The 18,253-nt window shown below is 39.3% G+C and overlaps 1 protein-coding gene across 8 annotated transcripts in view; it reads left to right on the plus strand.

Moving 5' to 3' along the window:
* The window catches only part of wasf1 (WASP family member 1), a 104,413-nt gene that overhangs the window by 35,702 nt on the left and 50,458 nt on the right, over positions 1–18,253 (plus strand). For 4 of the 8 annotated variants that reach the window (XM_060856398.1, XM_060856336.1, XM_060856354.1 and 1 more), the window contains exons 2-4: positions 7,176–7,333; positions 10,703–10,863; positions 17,367–17,501. In XM_060856398.1, coding sequence (XP_060712381.1) covers positions 10,731–10,863; positions 17,367–17,501 — 268 coding nt within the window. In that variant the 5' untranslated portion in view covers positions 7,176–7,333; positions 10,703–10,730. The remainder of the gene's footprint in view (positions 1–7,175; positions 7,334–10,702; positions 10,864–17,366; positions 17,502–18,253) is intronic. The other 4 variants (XM_060856362.1, XM_060856371.1, XM_060856381.1 and 1 more) reach the window with 2 other exon arrangements.

Here is an 18,253-nt window from a genome sequence, read left to right on the forward strand (position 1 = left end):
TAAATAGGCATTGTAGCCCTTACCTTTGCATAGAAAGATGTCAGTGTGAACAATTACGAGCAGGAGTGATGCAGGAATGAAGAATAATATTGAGGAAACAAATAGTTCATCACTAATGAAGGTATGGGAAAAGTTGCTTAATAATGGAATCACATCACAGATTATGTTAATGGCAGATAATGCTTTGGTAAATGTGAAGGCCGAGATGGATAGTGTCCTAATCCTGTTGAGGTGCAACCTGTTGCAGCATTGATCTCAATGCCCTGAGGATTTGAAACTTTCCTTTCTGCAGCTCATGAATTGATCTTTCGTGATCTTCCTATTTCTACTCTCGTTAGATATGCAGTAATCAGTTATTTCCTATGAAGACCCCATTTTTTTAACTTCCTTCCCAGCTCCCGAAAATCTGTCCATAGCCTCTTCCATTGTTGGTACTAAGTATATAACAACTTGCTCACTCTCTTTCCACCCCAACCTATTGCAGAATGTTCAGAACCTTCTTTGTGATGTCCTTTATCCAATTTACCCCAGCACCAGTGAGGCAACAGACCATATTGTGATGATTACAGAAGTACTCATCTCACCTCTAGCTATGAAATCTTCTTTTATAACTGCGTTTCTATTCTTTGTTTTTTCCTCTTGTGGAGTCTGTTGACGGAATCAGTACTGCACTCCTTCAAAATGTTGTCACGTTCTGCTGTCTAGTTCCGAGACTATGCTTGAAATTGTTTTGGAGGTGGTAAATACACCAAAACCAACTGAAATTGCTATCTCTTCCTTTTCCAGACCTGGCAGTTAATGACCAATCAGCATTAACAAATGCATTCTCCATGTAACCGAAAACAAAAATGTTGGAAATCACAATGGGTCAGGCAGCATTCATGGAGAGAAAGCAAGCTAACCTTTCCAGTCTAGATGATTCTTCATCATACTTTAGCTTGCTTTTTTTCCATGGATGCTGCCTGACATGCTATGATCGCCGGTAGTTTTTATTTTCAATTCAGATTCCAACAGTTGCAGTAGTTTGCTCTTATATCCTACATCGAAGGAGAGCACTTGCCAACTAATTAGCACTCTCTTCTCGTACAGTACAAATATTGTTTTTTTTTCCCCTTGACTTAATCATCTTGCGAATTGATGACTTTAAGATGAAAAGCTTTGGAAAAGTAGTAGAACAAATATGATTGTAAAACTTAAATAGTATTTTGGCAGACACATGAACAGGCAAGGAATAGAAGGATACGGACCATGTGCAGACAGATAGGATTAACTTAGAATAGCATCAGGGTCAGCACAGACATGTGGACTGAAGGTCATGTTCCTAAACTGTTATGTTCTATGTTCTGTATTAAATTTTCAGTAGTACTCTGATTTCATATTACCGAATGACTTCTTTTTATATCTAATGAGCACCTTGTGTAAAGTATTAGTTTTAATTAATATCTCTAGATTTGCTGTCTGCTGATAACTCTAATAACAATGAATGAACTAAGAATACTTGCTTCAGTTATTCAGCTGATGCTTTTAGTTCTTTTTAACCTTTCTTTCCAACAATTACTGCTGCCTTTGCTTTGATGCTCTGTTCCTGAACTCCTTCAGTTCTGTGTTCTTCACCTCTGCGCTTTCCAAACAAACAGTTCTTACCTGCTGTTTTGTAACCTCACTCATTGATTTTGTTTTCCTGTTGATCTGTTGTTGGTCATTTCTCTAATTCTCATTCACTCCTACTAATCCTCTATTTCCCAATGAGTTTCAATCATTGCTTTTGTCTGTAAGTCTTTGTCATTGTTTCCCATCAGGCTTGATTTCTCTGACATGAAGTATCTATAGATTTGGACGTCTGTATATTTAATCTAACCTTCCTGTCACTTTCTACTTCAGTTCATCCTCTTAATCCCATTTTTGGCTTCTTCCCTGATTGTATATCTGGCAAACAGGCTCAATATAGTCTTTGGGAACCATATACAATCTTTAAACATCCCAGCCTGCCTACTTCCAATTGCCATTTTGTTACTTTTTTAAAAAAAAATTCACAGACAACTAAAAATAGTCTTATTTTTTATTTGCAGATTGAGAGTTCTTTTTAACACGGTTGGATCTTCCCCTTTATGCCCCTTCACCACATTCTCTGCAGCACTGCAGATCTTGTCCTTCATTCTAGTTTCTTTAATGTCAGTTCCCACAGTAAGTATTAACGAGAGCAGGATTTGATCAGGGTAATTTGTAAATGCACACAATGTTAATTGGAGTCTTTAGAACATGGAAGAAAGACATTCAGCCCTTTGGCTCCATTCTGGCTCTCCATAGAGGAACCCAATCAGTTCCATTCCCTGCTGTTGTGCTGTGGCCTGCAGGCTTATGTGCCTCAAATATCCATCCTTCTGAAGTCATTCACTATCTCCACTTTCAGCACCTCTGCAGGCAGCATGTTCCAGGTTATTGCTTTTTCTATTAAAAGGAGATTTCCCTCTGAAACACATCTGTTGCCTAAGACATTAAATATTTGGTCCATCGTCCTTGCATAATCACCTTTTTCTTTGTCCCCCTTTTCTCAACCCATCATGATCATGTACATCTCGATCAAATCACCTCTTAATCAATCCTTTGTTTCAAGGTGACCAACCTCAGTTTCTCCAGTCTAAGCTTGTAGCAAAAATCCTCCCTGGAACCACAGTGGTAAATTTTCTTTGTTCCTTCTCAAGGACCACCACATTCTTCCTCTAAAATGGTGACCAGAACAGGCTGCAATATTTAAGTTTCTATGGCCTTACCAAAAATATTTTAATAAGTGAAGAAAAACTTTGCCGTACCTCTGTACTTGATACCTCTGATTATAAATACAGGATGCCATCTGCTTTTCTAACTAAACTTTCAATACGTTCAGCAACCTCCAAAGATGTATGCACATGAACCCCCATCACATTCTGCCCTACACACTGTTCAGAATTGTGCCATGAACTATAGATTGCCTCTCCCTATTTCCCTTTTCACAAAATATCATTTCACAGTTCTCTGCATTAAATTCCAAAGGCTGCCACTTCTCCCATTCTGCTGGCCTATCAATAGCCCAAGTCCTGCTGTTGATTAATATCAACTGTACTGTCTGACAGCTTTTTTATTCAATCATTGACAACATTTGAACTTTAACTTTGTATTCCATTCAGTATTCCATCATCATCCAGTCTGGAAACAGTTATTTACCATGACTAGCTGTTTTCTGTCCTTGAGGCAATTATTATTCAAGCGGACACTAACTCCTATTCCACAAGTTTCTTTTTCTTCTCTTTTCTGCTACTTTTTCTTTTTAAATGGTACTTGCTAAAATTCTATACAGACAACGTCCATTTCATTCCTATGAACTGTTAGTCTGTGTAAAATATTTTGTGATGATGTAGCAGGTAACTTGGAAGTCTTTCCAATTGATAATAAAATGTATTTTTTTTAAAATATTGAGTAGTTGAAACAAGAAATTATAAGCAATAGTAGCACAATGTAATCAAACTTGCTATGATCTTTCATTCTGGTATCCTACACATCATACATTGTAATTGGTGTTTAATTTGGTAAATTTGACAACATGGTTGATTCAATTTTTAAGAATAGTTGAAATTTGAACATTGTAACATTTAAGTACAAACTGAAAGTGTTGGAGAAACTTTACAGCTCCAGCAGCATCTGTGGAGAAAAATAGATACTACTACTTCAGAATTAAATGCCATGGTTGCTTTTTTTCTCTTCGATTTAAAATTATTTGATTTCCTCCAATAAAATGCACTATGATTTGTGTATGCTGATGTTCTGTATAAAATAAGTATAGGATAAAGCTTAATCAACTCACTAATTTTCTTTTCCAATTACTTCCCATCCATTCTGTATCCTGGTTCTACACACAGGCACAGCCATTTGTATTCTTGTACCACATTTTCATGAAATCCTATATAGTAGCATTAATGCTTTTGGCTCAATATTCAGTTACTACTTATCAACGCCTGTTGTACCTACACAGTTCAAACAACTTCAAAAGTAAATGATTGTATTAAATGCAAAAAGCCAGTCACTGTTGTTATCCTTAGCATTTTCAGTTCCAGACCAGGATGCCATGTGAAATCTGAGCTCTAGTCCTGTTTATCTTGGCAAACAGGAATTTGCCAAAAGTTTTGTATGCAAATGAGCTACAAGTTAAACTACCTGTGCTTCTGTTGGCAGTCAATTTTTTTTCATTTCAGTGGTATAACAAAATGATCTGAAAGCGAGGTTCAGTTGAATCTAAAGCATGTTGCGGTGTTCTCTGCCTGGTTTACCTGCTTTCCAGCTGTTTAAATTTAAAGTAGAATCTTTCCTAAATAACAAAATAATGTTTCACTCCTTCCCCTTAAATTTATGTTGCTCATTAAATTGTTGAACAGGTAGGTAGAGAAACCACACGGGAGCAGCAGGCGACTCTGTCCCAAGATAGCAAACGCTAATCAGACAAAAGTCACCTCGTCAATAAAATGGATAGAATTAGTGAGGAGCTGCTCCTCCAAACACAGGCTGGCTTCCTCATTGCTTGCTGCAGCAAATGTAGTACAGAAACAGCCTGTGATTCAAGGAGCAGCAGTTTAATGAGTAAGTCTGAGCAGGAGGGAATCAAGAGAGCTGGAGCAGGCTTGTACCAGGAATCAGGAGTTTTGGGGCTTTTGCTGGGCTTATGGCAATTGGGAAGCTCCACTACAAACCTTCCTCCAGCCGATGAAAGTATCCATTAATAGTTAAACTCTGTTTGCTGTCACTCAGCCAATTTTGTAATCGTGTTTCATTGTCCATTCCATTTCATTCCACAAGCTTTAACTTTGCTCACAAGTAAATCATGTATTGTTTTGTCAGATGCTCTCATGCTACATCAACTGTGTTATCATCCGTCAACCCTTTCTGTTACTACTTCAAGACCTCCAGCAAGTTCGTTAAACACAACTTTCCTTTAAGAAATCCATGCTGGTTATCCTTAATTGATCCAAGTTTATCATATGATTTGGGATGTTTTTGGAAGTTCCCAATGACCAAAAGTAAACTTGCTGGTCTGTAATTGGTCAGGTTTTCCTCACACCTTTATTGGAACAAGGGCATGATGTTTGTAATTCACTAGTCCCTAGGCGACATCACGAATCAAAGAAGATAGGCAAATAGTTTTTCAGTTTTCACTCTCACTCCCTTTAGTTATCACTCGATGCATCTTATCTGGCCCTGGTGCTAGTCAACTTTATAGTGAGTTCAGTCAGTAGCGTTTTCTTAGCAGTGTTGAGCCCCCATGAAATTTGTCCTCTGTTACCATGGCCTAAGTAACATCTGTTTCCTTGGTCAAGACAGATGCAAAGTATCCATTTAGAGTCATCGAGATAGTCAACACAGAAACAGACCCTTCAGTCCAACTCATCCATGCTGACCAAATATCCTAAATAAATCTAATCCCATTTGCCAGCGTTTAGTCCATATTCCTCTAAAGCCTTCCTATTCATGTACCCATCCAGATGCCTTTCAAATGTTGTAATTGTGCCAGCCTTCACAACTTCCACTGGCAGGTCATTCTGTACACTCATCATCCTCTATGGAAAAAGTTGCCCTTTAGGCCCCTTTTAAATTTTTCCCCTCTCACCTTAAACCTTTGCCCTTTAGTTTAGGACTCACCCATCCCAGGGAAACTACCTTGTATGTTTACCCTATCTGTGCTGCTCATGATTTTATAAATTCCTATAATGTCACCTCTCAGCCTCTGACATTTCAGAGAAAATAGCCCTAGCCTATTCAGCCTCTCCCTTTTGGCTCAAACCTTCCAACCTTGGCAACAACCTTGCAAATCTTTTCTGAAGCATTTCAAGCTTCGCAACATCCTTCCTATAGCTGGAAGACAAGAATTACAGACAGTATTCCAAAAGTGACCTAACCAATGTCCCGTATAGATGCAACATCACCTCCCAACTCCTATAACCTATGCACTGACCACTATAGGCAAGCATACCAAATGCTGCCATCACTATCTTGTCTGCCTCTGACTCCACTTTCAAGGAACTATAAACCTGTGCTTGAAGATCCCTTTGTTCAGCAACACTCCCCAGGACCTTACCATTAAGTGTTTTAAGTCCTGCTCTGATTTGCCTTTCCAAAATGCAGCACCTCACATTTATCTAAATTAAACTCCATCTGCAGTCACTCAGCCTATTGGCCCATTTGAAGCAGATCCCATTGTATGCTGAGGTAACCTTCTTCACTATCCACTACACCTCCAATTTTGGTGTCATCTGCAAACTTACTAACCATACCTCCTATGTTCACATCCAAATCCTTGATATAAATGAGGAAAAGCAGAGGACCCAGCACCAATCCTTGTGGTACACCACTGGTCACAGGCCTCCAGTCTGAAAAACAACCCTCCAACACCACCCTCTGTCTTTTACCTTTGAGCCAGATCTTTATCCAAATGGCTAGTTCTCCCTGCATTCCATATGATCTAGCCTTGTTAACCAGTCTACCATGAGGAACTTTGCCGAATACCTGATATTCATATAGATAACGTCCATCCCTCTGCCCTCATGAATTCTCTTTGTTAATTCCTCAAAAAAATTCAAAGTTTGTGAGACGTTATTTCCCATGTAGGAAGTCTGCTGACTATCCCTAATCAGTCCTTGCCTTTCCAAATGCATGTAAATCCTGCCCCTCAGAATTCCCTCCCAACAACTTGCACACCACTGATGCCAGGCTCACTTCTACAGTTCCTGGTTTCCTTACCGCATTTCTTAAATAGTGGGGCCATGTATTCAACCTCCAGTCTTCCAGCATCACACTTGCGGCTATCAGTGATACAAATATCTCGGCAAGGGGCCCAGCAAACACCTGCCTAGCTTCCCACAGAGTTCTAGAGTACACTTGATTACGTCCCGGGGACTTAATATCTCAACCCTGCTTCCACATGTAAGTACCTTTTTCTGTCCCTAAACAATCCTATTCCTCCTTTTATTATTTGTACCTGTAGAACTCTTTGAAATTCCTTTTAAGTTGACTGCCAATTTTGTTTTCATAATTCCTCTTTGTTTCTCATATTTGTTTTTACCCCTCTTTCTGGAATTACTGTATTTTGCACTTGATTCCTGTCATACACACACTTTTTGTTTATCCTAATTTCAATCTCCTTTTTCATCTAGAGTGCAGTGGGTTAATTTGCCCTCCTTATTCCCAAACACCAAGTCTGGCAGAGCCTCCTTCCTTGTTGGACTGGATACATACAGCAATAGAAAATTCTCCTGGACTTTGCTTGCCCCTCACTGGCCTTTACTTTAGCCAAATGTAAACTGGAATAAAGGTAAATTCCCCCTTTTATAACACTGCATAATGTTTGCACCTGCCTGTAATTTCCTTGTGTATTTGTTCCTCTACATCCCTTCCACTTGGTGGACAATATGCTATGCTGAGCAATGTACTTGCATATTTTTGTTTTGTAGCCCTAGCCACATTCATTCTCTCCTCGAATTCCCTACCCACTCTCTTGTTCCAGTACTGCAATGCTGTCCTTAATCAATACAGCCCCGCCTACTTATCCTTCCTACTTTTCCTATCTTTCCAGAATCCCTTGAATACAGGACTATCTAACACCCAGTCCTGCTCTTCCTTGTTTTAGTCATAACATCTCAACTCTGCACAACAATCTGCACTTGCAACTCACTGTATTTTTTAAACTATAATTTGTACATTTTCCTGATGCACCCTGATTTTGAAAGTTTTAATTTCTCTATTATTGCAACTTCATCTATTGATTGTTGTCTATTCTGGTGCTAACTGTTACTTGCATTATTTTGTGGACCTTTGTATTCCTCTTTGATAAGTTGTCCTGGTATTCACCCCTGCTGATTTGAGTCTTCAACAGCACCAGTAGAACCCCAAAGAAACTCAGTCCCAGCTTTGTTCAGATGCATCTCATCTGGTTTCTGCAGGTGGCATTTCCCTCAGCGCCAGTCCCAGTTTCCCAACCATGTAAAGTCCTGCCTCCTGTGCAATTTTTCTAGCCATGCTTTAATCTGTCTTGTCTTCCTATTTCTGTATGCACTTGCATCTGTCACACAGGAATAATGGAAGGAAACTACTTTTGAAGTCCTGCTTGTGATTTTCAACCTAGTTTTGTAAAATCTAACTGCAGGACCACAAGCAATCAGATGTTTTGACAACAGGGTTATGTTCTCATTTTTATTGGTCCTTTTGGTTTCATTTCTGAGTGGCTTGCTCAGCTATTTCAAAAGAACAAAAGTACAACACAGGAACCAACCCTTCAGCCTCCAAGCCTGTACCGATCATTATGCCTTAATTAAACTAAAAAACAAATCTTCTGCCCTGATTTAGTCGGTATCATTCTATTCTCTTCCTATTCCAGATACCTCTTAAGTGTCATCTGCTTTCTCCACTTCATCTGACAGTGTGTTCCAGACTCCTACCACACACTGTGTGAAAAGCTTCCATTGTACAGCTCCCTTAAACTACTCCCCATACCCCTCCCAATCTTGTACCTGTTAACACTTGTAATTGAAAAGTCAACCCTGGGGAAAAAGCCTTTGAAAATGCACCCTATCTATGCCTTTCATAATTTTGTTGACATCTATTAGGTCTAGTGCAAAAAAACAGGCATGATATAACTGCAACCTGTTTCCAGTTGATGTGACCTGGGCATTAGGGAAAAGAATAGCACTCCTTTAGGGTGCCCGAAATGTCGATTTTGCTGCTCGTTGGATGCTGCCTGAACTGCTGTGCTCTTCCAGCACCACTGATCCAGAATCTGGTTTCCAGCATCTGCAGTCATTGTTTTTACCCACTAAGGAAATGGAAAAAGACCAGTTTTGTTCTAAATGCAGGCAATGACTAGTGGGGTACAGCAGGGATTGGAGCTAGGGCCCTGGCTGTTCACAATATATATTAATTATTTAGATGAGGGGACTAAATGTAATGTTTGCAGAAGTCAAAGCTGGATCGGGAATGTGAACTGTGAGGAAGATGCAGAGATGCTTCAGGTGATTTGGACAAGTTGAGTGGGCAAATGCCAAGCAGATGAAGTATAATGCAGATAAATGCGAGGTTATCCACTTTGGCAGCAAAAACAGGAAGGTAGATTATGATGTGAATGTCTATAAATTAAAAAAGGGGAATATGCACCAAGATCTGGGTGAAGGTAAGCACGTAGTGGAGCAGGCAGTAAACAAAGCAAATGGTATGCTGGCCTTCATTGCAAGACAATTACAGTGCAGGAACAGGGATGTCTTGCTGCAATTATACAGGGCCTTAGTGAGACCAAACCTGGAGTATTGTGCACAATTCTGGTATCCTTTATCTGATAAAGGATCTTCTTGCTATCAAAGAAGTCCAACAAAGGTTCAACAGACTAATTCCTGGGATAGCAGGACTGATGTATGAGGAGAGGTTGAATCGGTTAGGATTACATCTGCTGGAATTCTGAAGAACAGGGAGAATTTCATAACCTGTAAAGGTTTAACAGGTTGAGATAGGGAAGATAGAAGGTAAAGCCCAGACCAGGGTTCACAATCTAAGAAGACTGAGATGAGGAGAAATTTCTCCAACCAGAGAGTGGTGAGTCTATGGAATTTGCTACCACAGAGAGCAGTTGAGGCCAAAACATTGCATGATTTCAAGGAGGAGTTGGGTTTAAGACTTGGGGCTAAAGTGATCAAAGGATATTGAAGAAAAGCAGAAACAGGCTGTTGAGTTGGTTGATCGGCTGTGATTGTAATGAATGATGGAGCAGACTTGAAGGGCCAAATGGCTTATTCCTGCTTCTATTTTCTATCTTTACAATCACAGTCGATGGTAAAGACGTGGTAAATTTACAAATCTGAACTGATATTTGCAATGCAATGAAACCCATATGTCCTCAGAAGTTTTTCATTTTCATTTCACTTTCACCACAAGGCTATTCCTGGTTGGCAGCATTTGATATGGTGCATAGTTGGGCATTAAATATGGTGCTGGAAGTGCCAGTGCCATATGGTCAGCATATGATCGCAGACACATGGCACCATAGAGGTGTAATGCACGCATAAAAATGTGAGCAACATAAAATTGCACAAGAAAACGTGCTGGGGCTTATTCCCTCATGAAACTCCCCAAAATCGACACTTAGCTAATTTTTGGTGAAATGTCGTCTGATCTGTCGTTCCTTTTAATAAAGGGAGCTCAACCCTGTGGTAAGAACAGCCATCTTTATTTGACTCTTTGTGCACTAAGTTGTTATTATGTTAGAACATAGAACATAGAAAAAAATACAGCGCAGTACAGACCCTTTGGCCCTCGATGTTGCGCAGATCCAAGCCCACCTAACCTACACTAGCCCACTATCCTCCATATGCCTATCCAATGCCTGTTTAAATGCCCATAAAGAGGGAAAGTCCACCACTGTTACTGGCAGGGCATTCCATGAACTCATGACTCACTGAGTAAAGAAAATGTTGCTTTATTTTACATGCACAAATTATTTTACTTTTGTGAGACTGAAAGTAGCTTCTACACTGATTTTAGTATCATTATACTCTTTCTTCCTGTCTGCCTCTTCCTGGCGAAATAGTTTTTTATGAAAAATAAAGTAATAGGTTCCCAAAATTAAACGTTGCATGATGTCATGATTCCAGTCATTCCTGAAGAAGGCTAACAGAAGCATTATTTTTCTCTAATCCAGGTTCCTCATTCTTTAATTTTAATTCAGCATGCCATTGGTGAAAAGGAACATAGAGCCCAGATATTTGTGTCATACCGTACTGCCAGGAAGTATCCGAAATGAACTGGAATGCGTGACGAACATTTCTTTGGCAAATGTAATCCGGCAGCTGAGTAGCCTAAGTAAGTAACTTACATTTAACCTTGAATGCATTTGCCCGTAAGCTTCGGCATTGCAAGTACAAATTTGTGTGTATAAACCCTTAAAATATGTTATTGTTTAACACTTGCACCATAACCAATGAGAGTAGCATTAATCACTTGGTGTATATGGCAGAGAAATTAGTTTTATGGGTTATTGTATATAAAAACTTCAAATTATGTATCTTTTGAATGAGCCATTCTGTGTTTTAATAGGAACCTTTTCAACTTTTTGGGCGTTACCTTGTTTCTTTTAAAATTGTTGGGAGTATTTGCATAATTTCCATCTTGCAGTTTTATTCCATCTTGCAGTTTTATAGCTATAGGTGAAAAAATTCTGCATGATCATTACCAGAAGATGCAATGGCTTTTAAATGGCTAGCTTAATGAAAGATTAATGCATACTTGTTTAGTGATTAGGAAAAGATGTACCAGCTGTGAATCCAGGTAAGTGAGTTCAGACTAACCAGCAAATTATTCTCTTTCCTTTTGGACCAATGCCTTTATCATAGCATTCATCGCACTAATTTTATGATTTATCATCAACAGATAGGTGACCAGCTGAAGTCGATCTATAATTTCCATTCCCTCCCTCTCACCATTTCTTGATGTACAAATTACATTGTAAAAATACAGGACTCCCTTCATCAACCTAGTCAATTCATGTCAAGTGATTTGTCATTTGACTTCTGCAAAACACACTACCAGTGTGCTTGTTGTCATGGCTTCTGTTGCCTGAACCATTCATATAGCAAGTTTTTGTTAATGTTAAAATTTTATATTCCATTTCATTTGGTTGCAAGCCAAAGTTGATATAATTATGGAGATGCACAGGAATTGATTCTGGGAACTCGATTTTAGCTGAAGGACAGAAGGTATGGTTATCATTTGCAAATGATACAAAATAGGAAGGTATTTTGTAAAGAGAAAAAAAAGGTCAAAAGAATATACAGGGAGCTCCCCTTATCTAGTATCCAAGCATCTGGAATTCTCATGCAAATGGCAAAAGTTTCAAGGAAAATTTACCATTTTTGTAGGTTACTTCAAAAATACTTATCTGAACTTGGCATATGTTCACCAACCAAACCATAGGGCTCCCAGCTGCTGCAAACTGCACTGACCATTGTCTTCCCTTACGCAGCTGCTATTCCAGTAATGGCTAGTTGAATTTGTGATCATATTATTTCTGAAACTTTCGCACATCAATCCACTGTTTTGCCTAAGAAGACTCCCATGTAAGGACTCCAGTGAAAAAATGTTGTTTTGACTTTTAAAACAAATATAAGAAAGACTGGAAAAGGGTGAAAAAGAGCTTCTGCAGAATTCTGTGTTAGTTCATCAACAATGTGTGACATGCAAACAGCAAATTGGAAAGCTTAAAAGATTCTTTGGAATCTGAGAGCGATAAAAGCATAAAGCATCATACACTGCGAATTCGTAAGCTTGAAGATTTGAATACTGCATTGTATGAATGATTTTTATTAGATTTTGGAACATGCACATATTTCTGGATCAGTATTTGTGGATAAGGTGAAAGAATTTTGTGTAAAGGTGAAGACCACTGCACCATGTACCTTCTTCTCAAGGATGGTTCACTCACTTTGAGATGCAGTGTGTGGTCCAAAAGTTTGAATATCTTCCTATTCATTGTACTAGTGCTCTAAATCCATTAAAAAACACTTCCAGCGATGAAATTGGTGAATGGCTGGATGTAAACAAGGATGTTTGTTATAGTAGCCTTAAATACAGAAATTATAGACAATGTTTTAGTAGTGACAAACCTAAAATTCAAGAAGAAGAATCAAATGTTGAAGAAGGGAGTGGGTTGGAAGAGTTTAGCCTGATGTCAAAGGACTTGAAAATGTCCTTGCAGTTATTGTAACAAGGTCAGCCAACTGGACTTTTATAGAGTAAGTTCCCTGATTGGGGCTGTTAATCTGGCCCAATCAGGGAGACCTGGCTGACACACTAAAGGTGCGTGTCAAAGATACTGACAGTCTGGTACCTGACTCTGTATGAGGCAGTGCTATAATCAAGGGCTGTTCATGTGTAAATAAAAGGTGACTTGGTGATCAGGAAAAGGCCTCTTTGGGGTTATTTCAGTCCTGAGACTTATTTAGCAGCAAAATTACTTTATTGCACAAACTATAATGCAGTTTCACCACTTGCATCCCCAGTTTTGAAAGAAGTGAGCAAAGCATGCAAGCAGGCACATAAGTTTATTCAAGAGGGCTTCCAGGCCGAAATCCATACCATCTCAGCCCTCAATCTCAGCTGTTGCTCAAGGTGCAAGTGCTAGTTCTTGATAGGGCAGATAATGAGTTTCCAGAACTCATCAAGTAATTTGCACTTCCCTTTTGAGATGCAGATTTAGGTATTTTTAATTCAAAGATTTCGAAAGTGAACTGTATTTGGTTTCAAGAAGAGCATTATTCATGCAATGGCAGATTCATATAACCAACACCCCTCATTCCCCATAATGCCAGATAATGGGGAGATTGTTCTATATAGATTAAAGCAGGGATTTGGATGTCCTGATGTATGAATTGTAAAAGACTAATTTGTGCATAGAGCAAGTAAGGGGAATTTAATGCAAAAATAGGGAGGCTATGCTTCAATTAAATGGGACATTTGTGAGATCTGACCTGGAATTTTGGGCATAGTTATCATCACCTAATTTAAGGAAAGAGATAGATCAGAGTAGATTTGTTATACTAATAGCTGGAATGGGCAGATTGTGAAGTGCTGGATGCTTTGAAACAGTTAAAAGTGGATAAATTCCCAAGACCTGATCAGGTGTACCCAAGAACTCTGTGGGAAGCTAGAGAAGTGATTGCGGGAGCCTCTTGCTGAGATATTTGTGTCATCGATAGTCACAGGTGAGGTGCCGGAAGACTGGAGGTTGGCTAACATGGTGCCACTGTTTAAGAAGGGTGGTATGGACAAGCCAGGGGACTATACACTGGTGAGCCTGACCTCAGTGGTGGGCAAGTTGTTGGAGGGAATCCTGAGGGACAGGATGTACATGTATTTGGAAAAACAAGGACTGATTAGGGATAGTCAACATGGCTTTGTGCGTGGGAAACCATGTCTCACAGACTTGATTGAGTTTTTTGAAGAAGTAACAAAAGATTGATGAGGGCAGAGCAGTAGATGTGATCTATATGGACTTCAGTAAGGCATTCGACAAGGTTCCCCATGGGAGACTGATTAGCAAGGTTAGATCTCATGGAATACAGGGAGAACTAGCCATTTGGATACAGAACTGGCTCAAAGGTAGAAGACAGAGGGTGATGGTGGAGAGTTGTTTTTCAGACTGGAGGCCTGTGACCAGTGGAGTGCCACAAGGATCGGTGCTGGGTCCTCTACTTTTTGTCATTTACATAAATGATTTGGATGCGAGCATAAGAGGTACAGTTATTAAGTTTACAGATGACACCAAAATTGGAGGTGTGGTGGACAGCGAAGAAGGTTACCTCTGATTACAACAGGATCTGGACCAGATGGGCCAATGGGCTGAGAAGTGGCAGATGGAGGTTAATTCAGATAAATGCAAGGTGCTGCATTTTGGGAAAGCAAATCTTAGCAGGACTTATACACTTTAATGGTAAGGTCCTAGGGAGTGTTGCTGAACAAAGAGACCTTGGAGTGCAGATTCATAGCTCCTTGAAAGTGGAGTCGCAGGTAGATAGGATAGTGAAGAAGGCGTTTGATATGCTTTCCTTTATGCTTTCAGAGTATTGAGTACAGGAGTTGGGAGGTCGTGTTGCGACTGTTGGAATATTGCGTGCAATTCTGGTCTCCTTCCTATCGGAAAGATGTCGTGAAACTTGAAAGGGTTCAGAAAAGATTTACAAGGATGTTGCCAGGGTTGCAGGGTTTGAGCTATAGGGAGAGGCTGAACAGGATGGGGCTGTTTTACCTGGAGTGTCGTTGGCTGAGGGTGATCTTATGGAGGTTTACAAAATTGAGGAGCATGGATAAGATAAATAGACAAAGTCTTTTCCCTGGGGTCGGGGAGTCCAGAACTAGAGGGCATAGGTTTAGGGTGAGAGGGGAAAGATATAAAAGAGACCTAAGAGGCAACGTTTTCACGCAGAGGGTGGTACGTGTATGGAATGAGCTGCCAGAGGAAGTGGTGGAGGTTGGTACAATTACAACTTTTAAGAGGCATTTGGATGGGTATATGAATAGGAAGGGTTTGGAAGGATATGGGCCTGGTGCTGGCAGGTTGGACTAGATTGGGTTGGGATATCTGGTCGGCATTGAGGGGTTGGACCGAAGGGTCTGTTTCCATGCTGTACATCTCTATGACTATGACTTGACAGCTGAGGTTGGTATCTTCTGTTATTTTGATGACTTGATTAAAGTACTCAACTCCTGAGGGATCATGTTAGGGCAGATATGGAGAGAATGTTCCATCTGAGAGAATCTGAAACTAAGGAGTTATTTTCTGAAAATTGGAGGTTGCCTATTTAAAATGGATTAGGCAATTTTTGTTTGAAGGTTTGAGTGTATTTGGAATTCTGTTTTTGAGGAGGTGGTGGAAGCAGAGTCATTGAATGTTTTAGATAACCTATCAACTCCAATCTCATTATCAGAGGTAGGCGGAAAAGTTGTTTTTGAGGTTCTGATCCGATCAGCCAGCTTTTTGAATGGCACAGTAGCTCGCGAGACTGAAAAGCCTACTTTCCTTCTGATTTGCATACTCGTCAATTTGAATTTTTATTCTTTAAGTTCAATGTAACTCTTATAGAGACCTGGTACAATATGGCCACCATTGGTGCCCTTGGTTGACTGTCCAAGGGAAAACAAATGGAAACCTTAGACCTGGCCTAGAAACAGGCAGTCCGTTGAAATAGCCAGGACAAGTTAAATCGCTTGATTCTGTCTGCATTCCCCTGTGTGTGCAGCATTAACATGATGGATACTCACTGGAATGCACTTGAGATTTTTAAAATATGCTAATTGGCTCTGGGTTAAAATCTCCTGAACTTCATACTTGGGCAGTTATTCATCTGTCTTGGATTTCCATTCACTTATTTCCTCTCTTGTGAACTAAAATGGCTTATTGAAATTTGTTTATTTCCCCACTGCCTCCCTCAACATATCTCACTTTTGTGTTACGATGAAGAATAGCTGTACCTATTTGGTACAGCTAGGATTTTACTTGAATAAAGCAACCATATATAAAATCTGTTACTTTGCAACACCTTGTGTTTAATTGAATACAGTGAATCATGAAGATAAATATATTCAATAATGGTTCATTATGCTGCAGACAAATTGAAAAGGTACCTTTTGAGCTTTTCAAGATAGTTGCTTCAGAACTGATGCATTAAAATTGAGAGTTCCTTATGAAAGTACTATTGAACAGTGTTAACAAAGTTGGCTAAAAAGTAGAACATTCAGAATTGTGACTAGATTAGATTCCCAACAGTGTGGAAACAGGCCTTTCGGCCCAACAAGTCCACACCAACCCTCTGAAGAGTAGCCCACCCAGACCCATTCCCCCTCTAACTAACGCATCTAGCACTATCGGCAATTTAGCATGGCCAATTCACCTGGCCTGCACATCTTTGGACTGTGGGAAGAAACATAGGTTGGTGGATTTCACAGGTGGAAGAAATTTAAGTGGATGCATGATCATTTTTAATTGACGCATAAGATACATATTCCTAATCGTAAAACTTTAATGAGAATAAAAGCACTAATCAACTTGGGGATTCAAAGCTAACTTTAAATGTGGTAGGAAAATTCATGAAGTTTTACAGAAAGAATTGTTGGATCTAAGGTACATAGTTCAAGAAAGTGATGATGTTTTACAATTTAAATGATTTACTAAGCCCACCATTAGAATAATGTGTTTACGTTAAAAGCTCTAGTTTAGCAAAGTTAGACCATGAAGAGAATGCTAAAGAGATTTGCGAAAATGAGGTGAATTTGCTGGAAGAAACTCATTTAAATTAGCTATTTCCATTGGAAGAGCGAAAGGTGTCCGAAAACTCAGTGTCACAAATTGTGATGTTTTGATGAGGTAACTGGATAAAAATCTGCCATTGGTTGGCAAGTTGGTAATTAGAGGACATAAATTCAAGTTCACTATCAAAAAAAGCAAGGAGAAATTTTCTTTTGAGATGTTGTAATATTCCACAGAAACAAGACCTGAGGTAGAATCCATGATAACTTTTTAAGGTGAAATGGATAAATTTTTTTTAAACTTTGAAAGGGTATGGGGAAGAAATGGATGGAAACTAAACCAAGTAGACAGATGAATATACTTTAAAACTTTATGGATTCTGAGAGTAATAATTTTTTTATTGACTAATTTCTTCTCGAGTCATCTTAATGGTCTCACATAGCATTTCTTTGGGCTTGCGCAATTGTCTAAGCTCAATATTTTTTGTGGCTTTATCATTGATGCAACCTTGGTGTTCTTTTCCAAACATGAACATGATATAATTTTCTTTTAAATTGTTCTTTAGGTAAATATGCAGAAGATATATTTGGGGAGCTGTTCAATGAAGCTCATAGTTTCTCCTTCAGGGTTAACTCTCTCCAGGAACGTGTTGACCGTCTTTCTGTTAGCGTGACACAATTGGATCCAAAAGAGGAGGAGCGTAAGTTTTATTTTAAAATATTGAAGACTTGATAAAACCTGCTTTATTGTTAATGAACTGCACGTGTAAGCCATTGATAAAAGTTGCTGCGTATCATAAATTGTCTTTGAGTCTTTTCTGAAATTGCTATTCTTCTTGGTAGTAGCTAAAAGCAAAGTAAATATCGACATCCAAGGCAGATATACAAGTCAAAACTCTAGATTTAACAGTGTTGATATCCTCTCAAGGTAGCATTTGATAAATTCCAAGGTCTGATGAGATCTGTATTCATCTATAGAGAAGTTGGTAGTGTCTGGCATGATTGCTGTTGAAGCATTTGATGGGTTCATTTTTTTTCAAGCAAAGTTTGATTATTGCACTTGCTATATTCTATAAGGAATCTACTTTGTCTGTCACAGTTCCTCCAAGCAATTGGTCATCAAGGCTGAGGGAGTACATAGAGGCTTTTGGTAACTGTCCAAAATGATTGTCTAGATTTGACTGACCTGGTATCAACCTATCTCAAGTTGGTGTGGTTCAGCATAGCTTAACTAATGTTGTGGTTGTATTCTGGATCAATAATATTCCCAGCGTAGGTGTAGAGGTGCAATCTTTGCAAGCACAACCAGCTAGGGTACGGGTGGCACTAAAAATGTGCCAGTAATAATTTTTGGTGCAGAGTTCAGCTGGCCAGTCATCAGATGTGAGACGGATTTGAAAACCATTTGGAGCAGCGCTATGTGACAGTGTACACTGTAAGGGTTAAGTTACTA

The sequence above is a fragment of the Hemiscyllium ocellatum genome, chromosome 3, assembly GCF_020745735.1.
Source record: "Hemiscyllium ocellatum isolate sHemOce1 chromosome 3, sHemOce1.pat.X.cur, whole genome shotgun sequence".
Lineage (NCBI taxonomy): Eukaryota > Metazoa > Chordata > Chondrichthyes > Orectolobiformes > Hemiscylliidae > Hemiscyllium > Hemiscyllium ocellatum.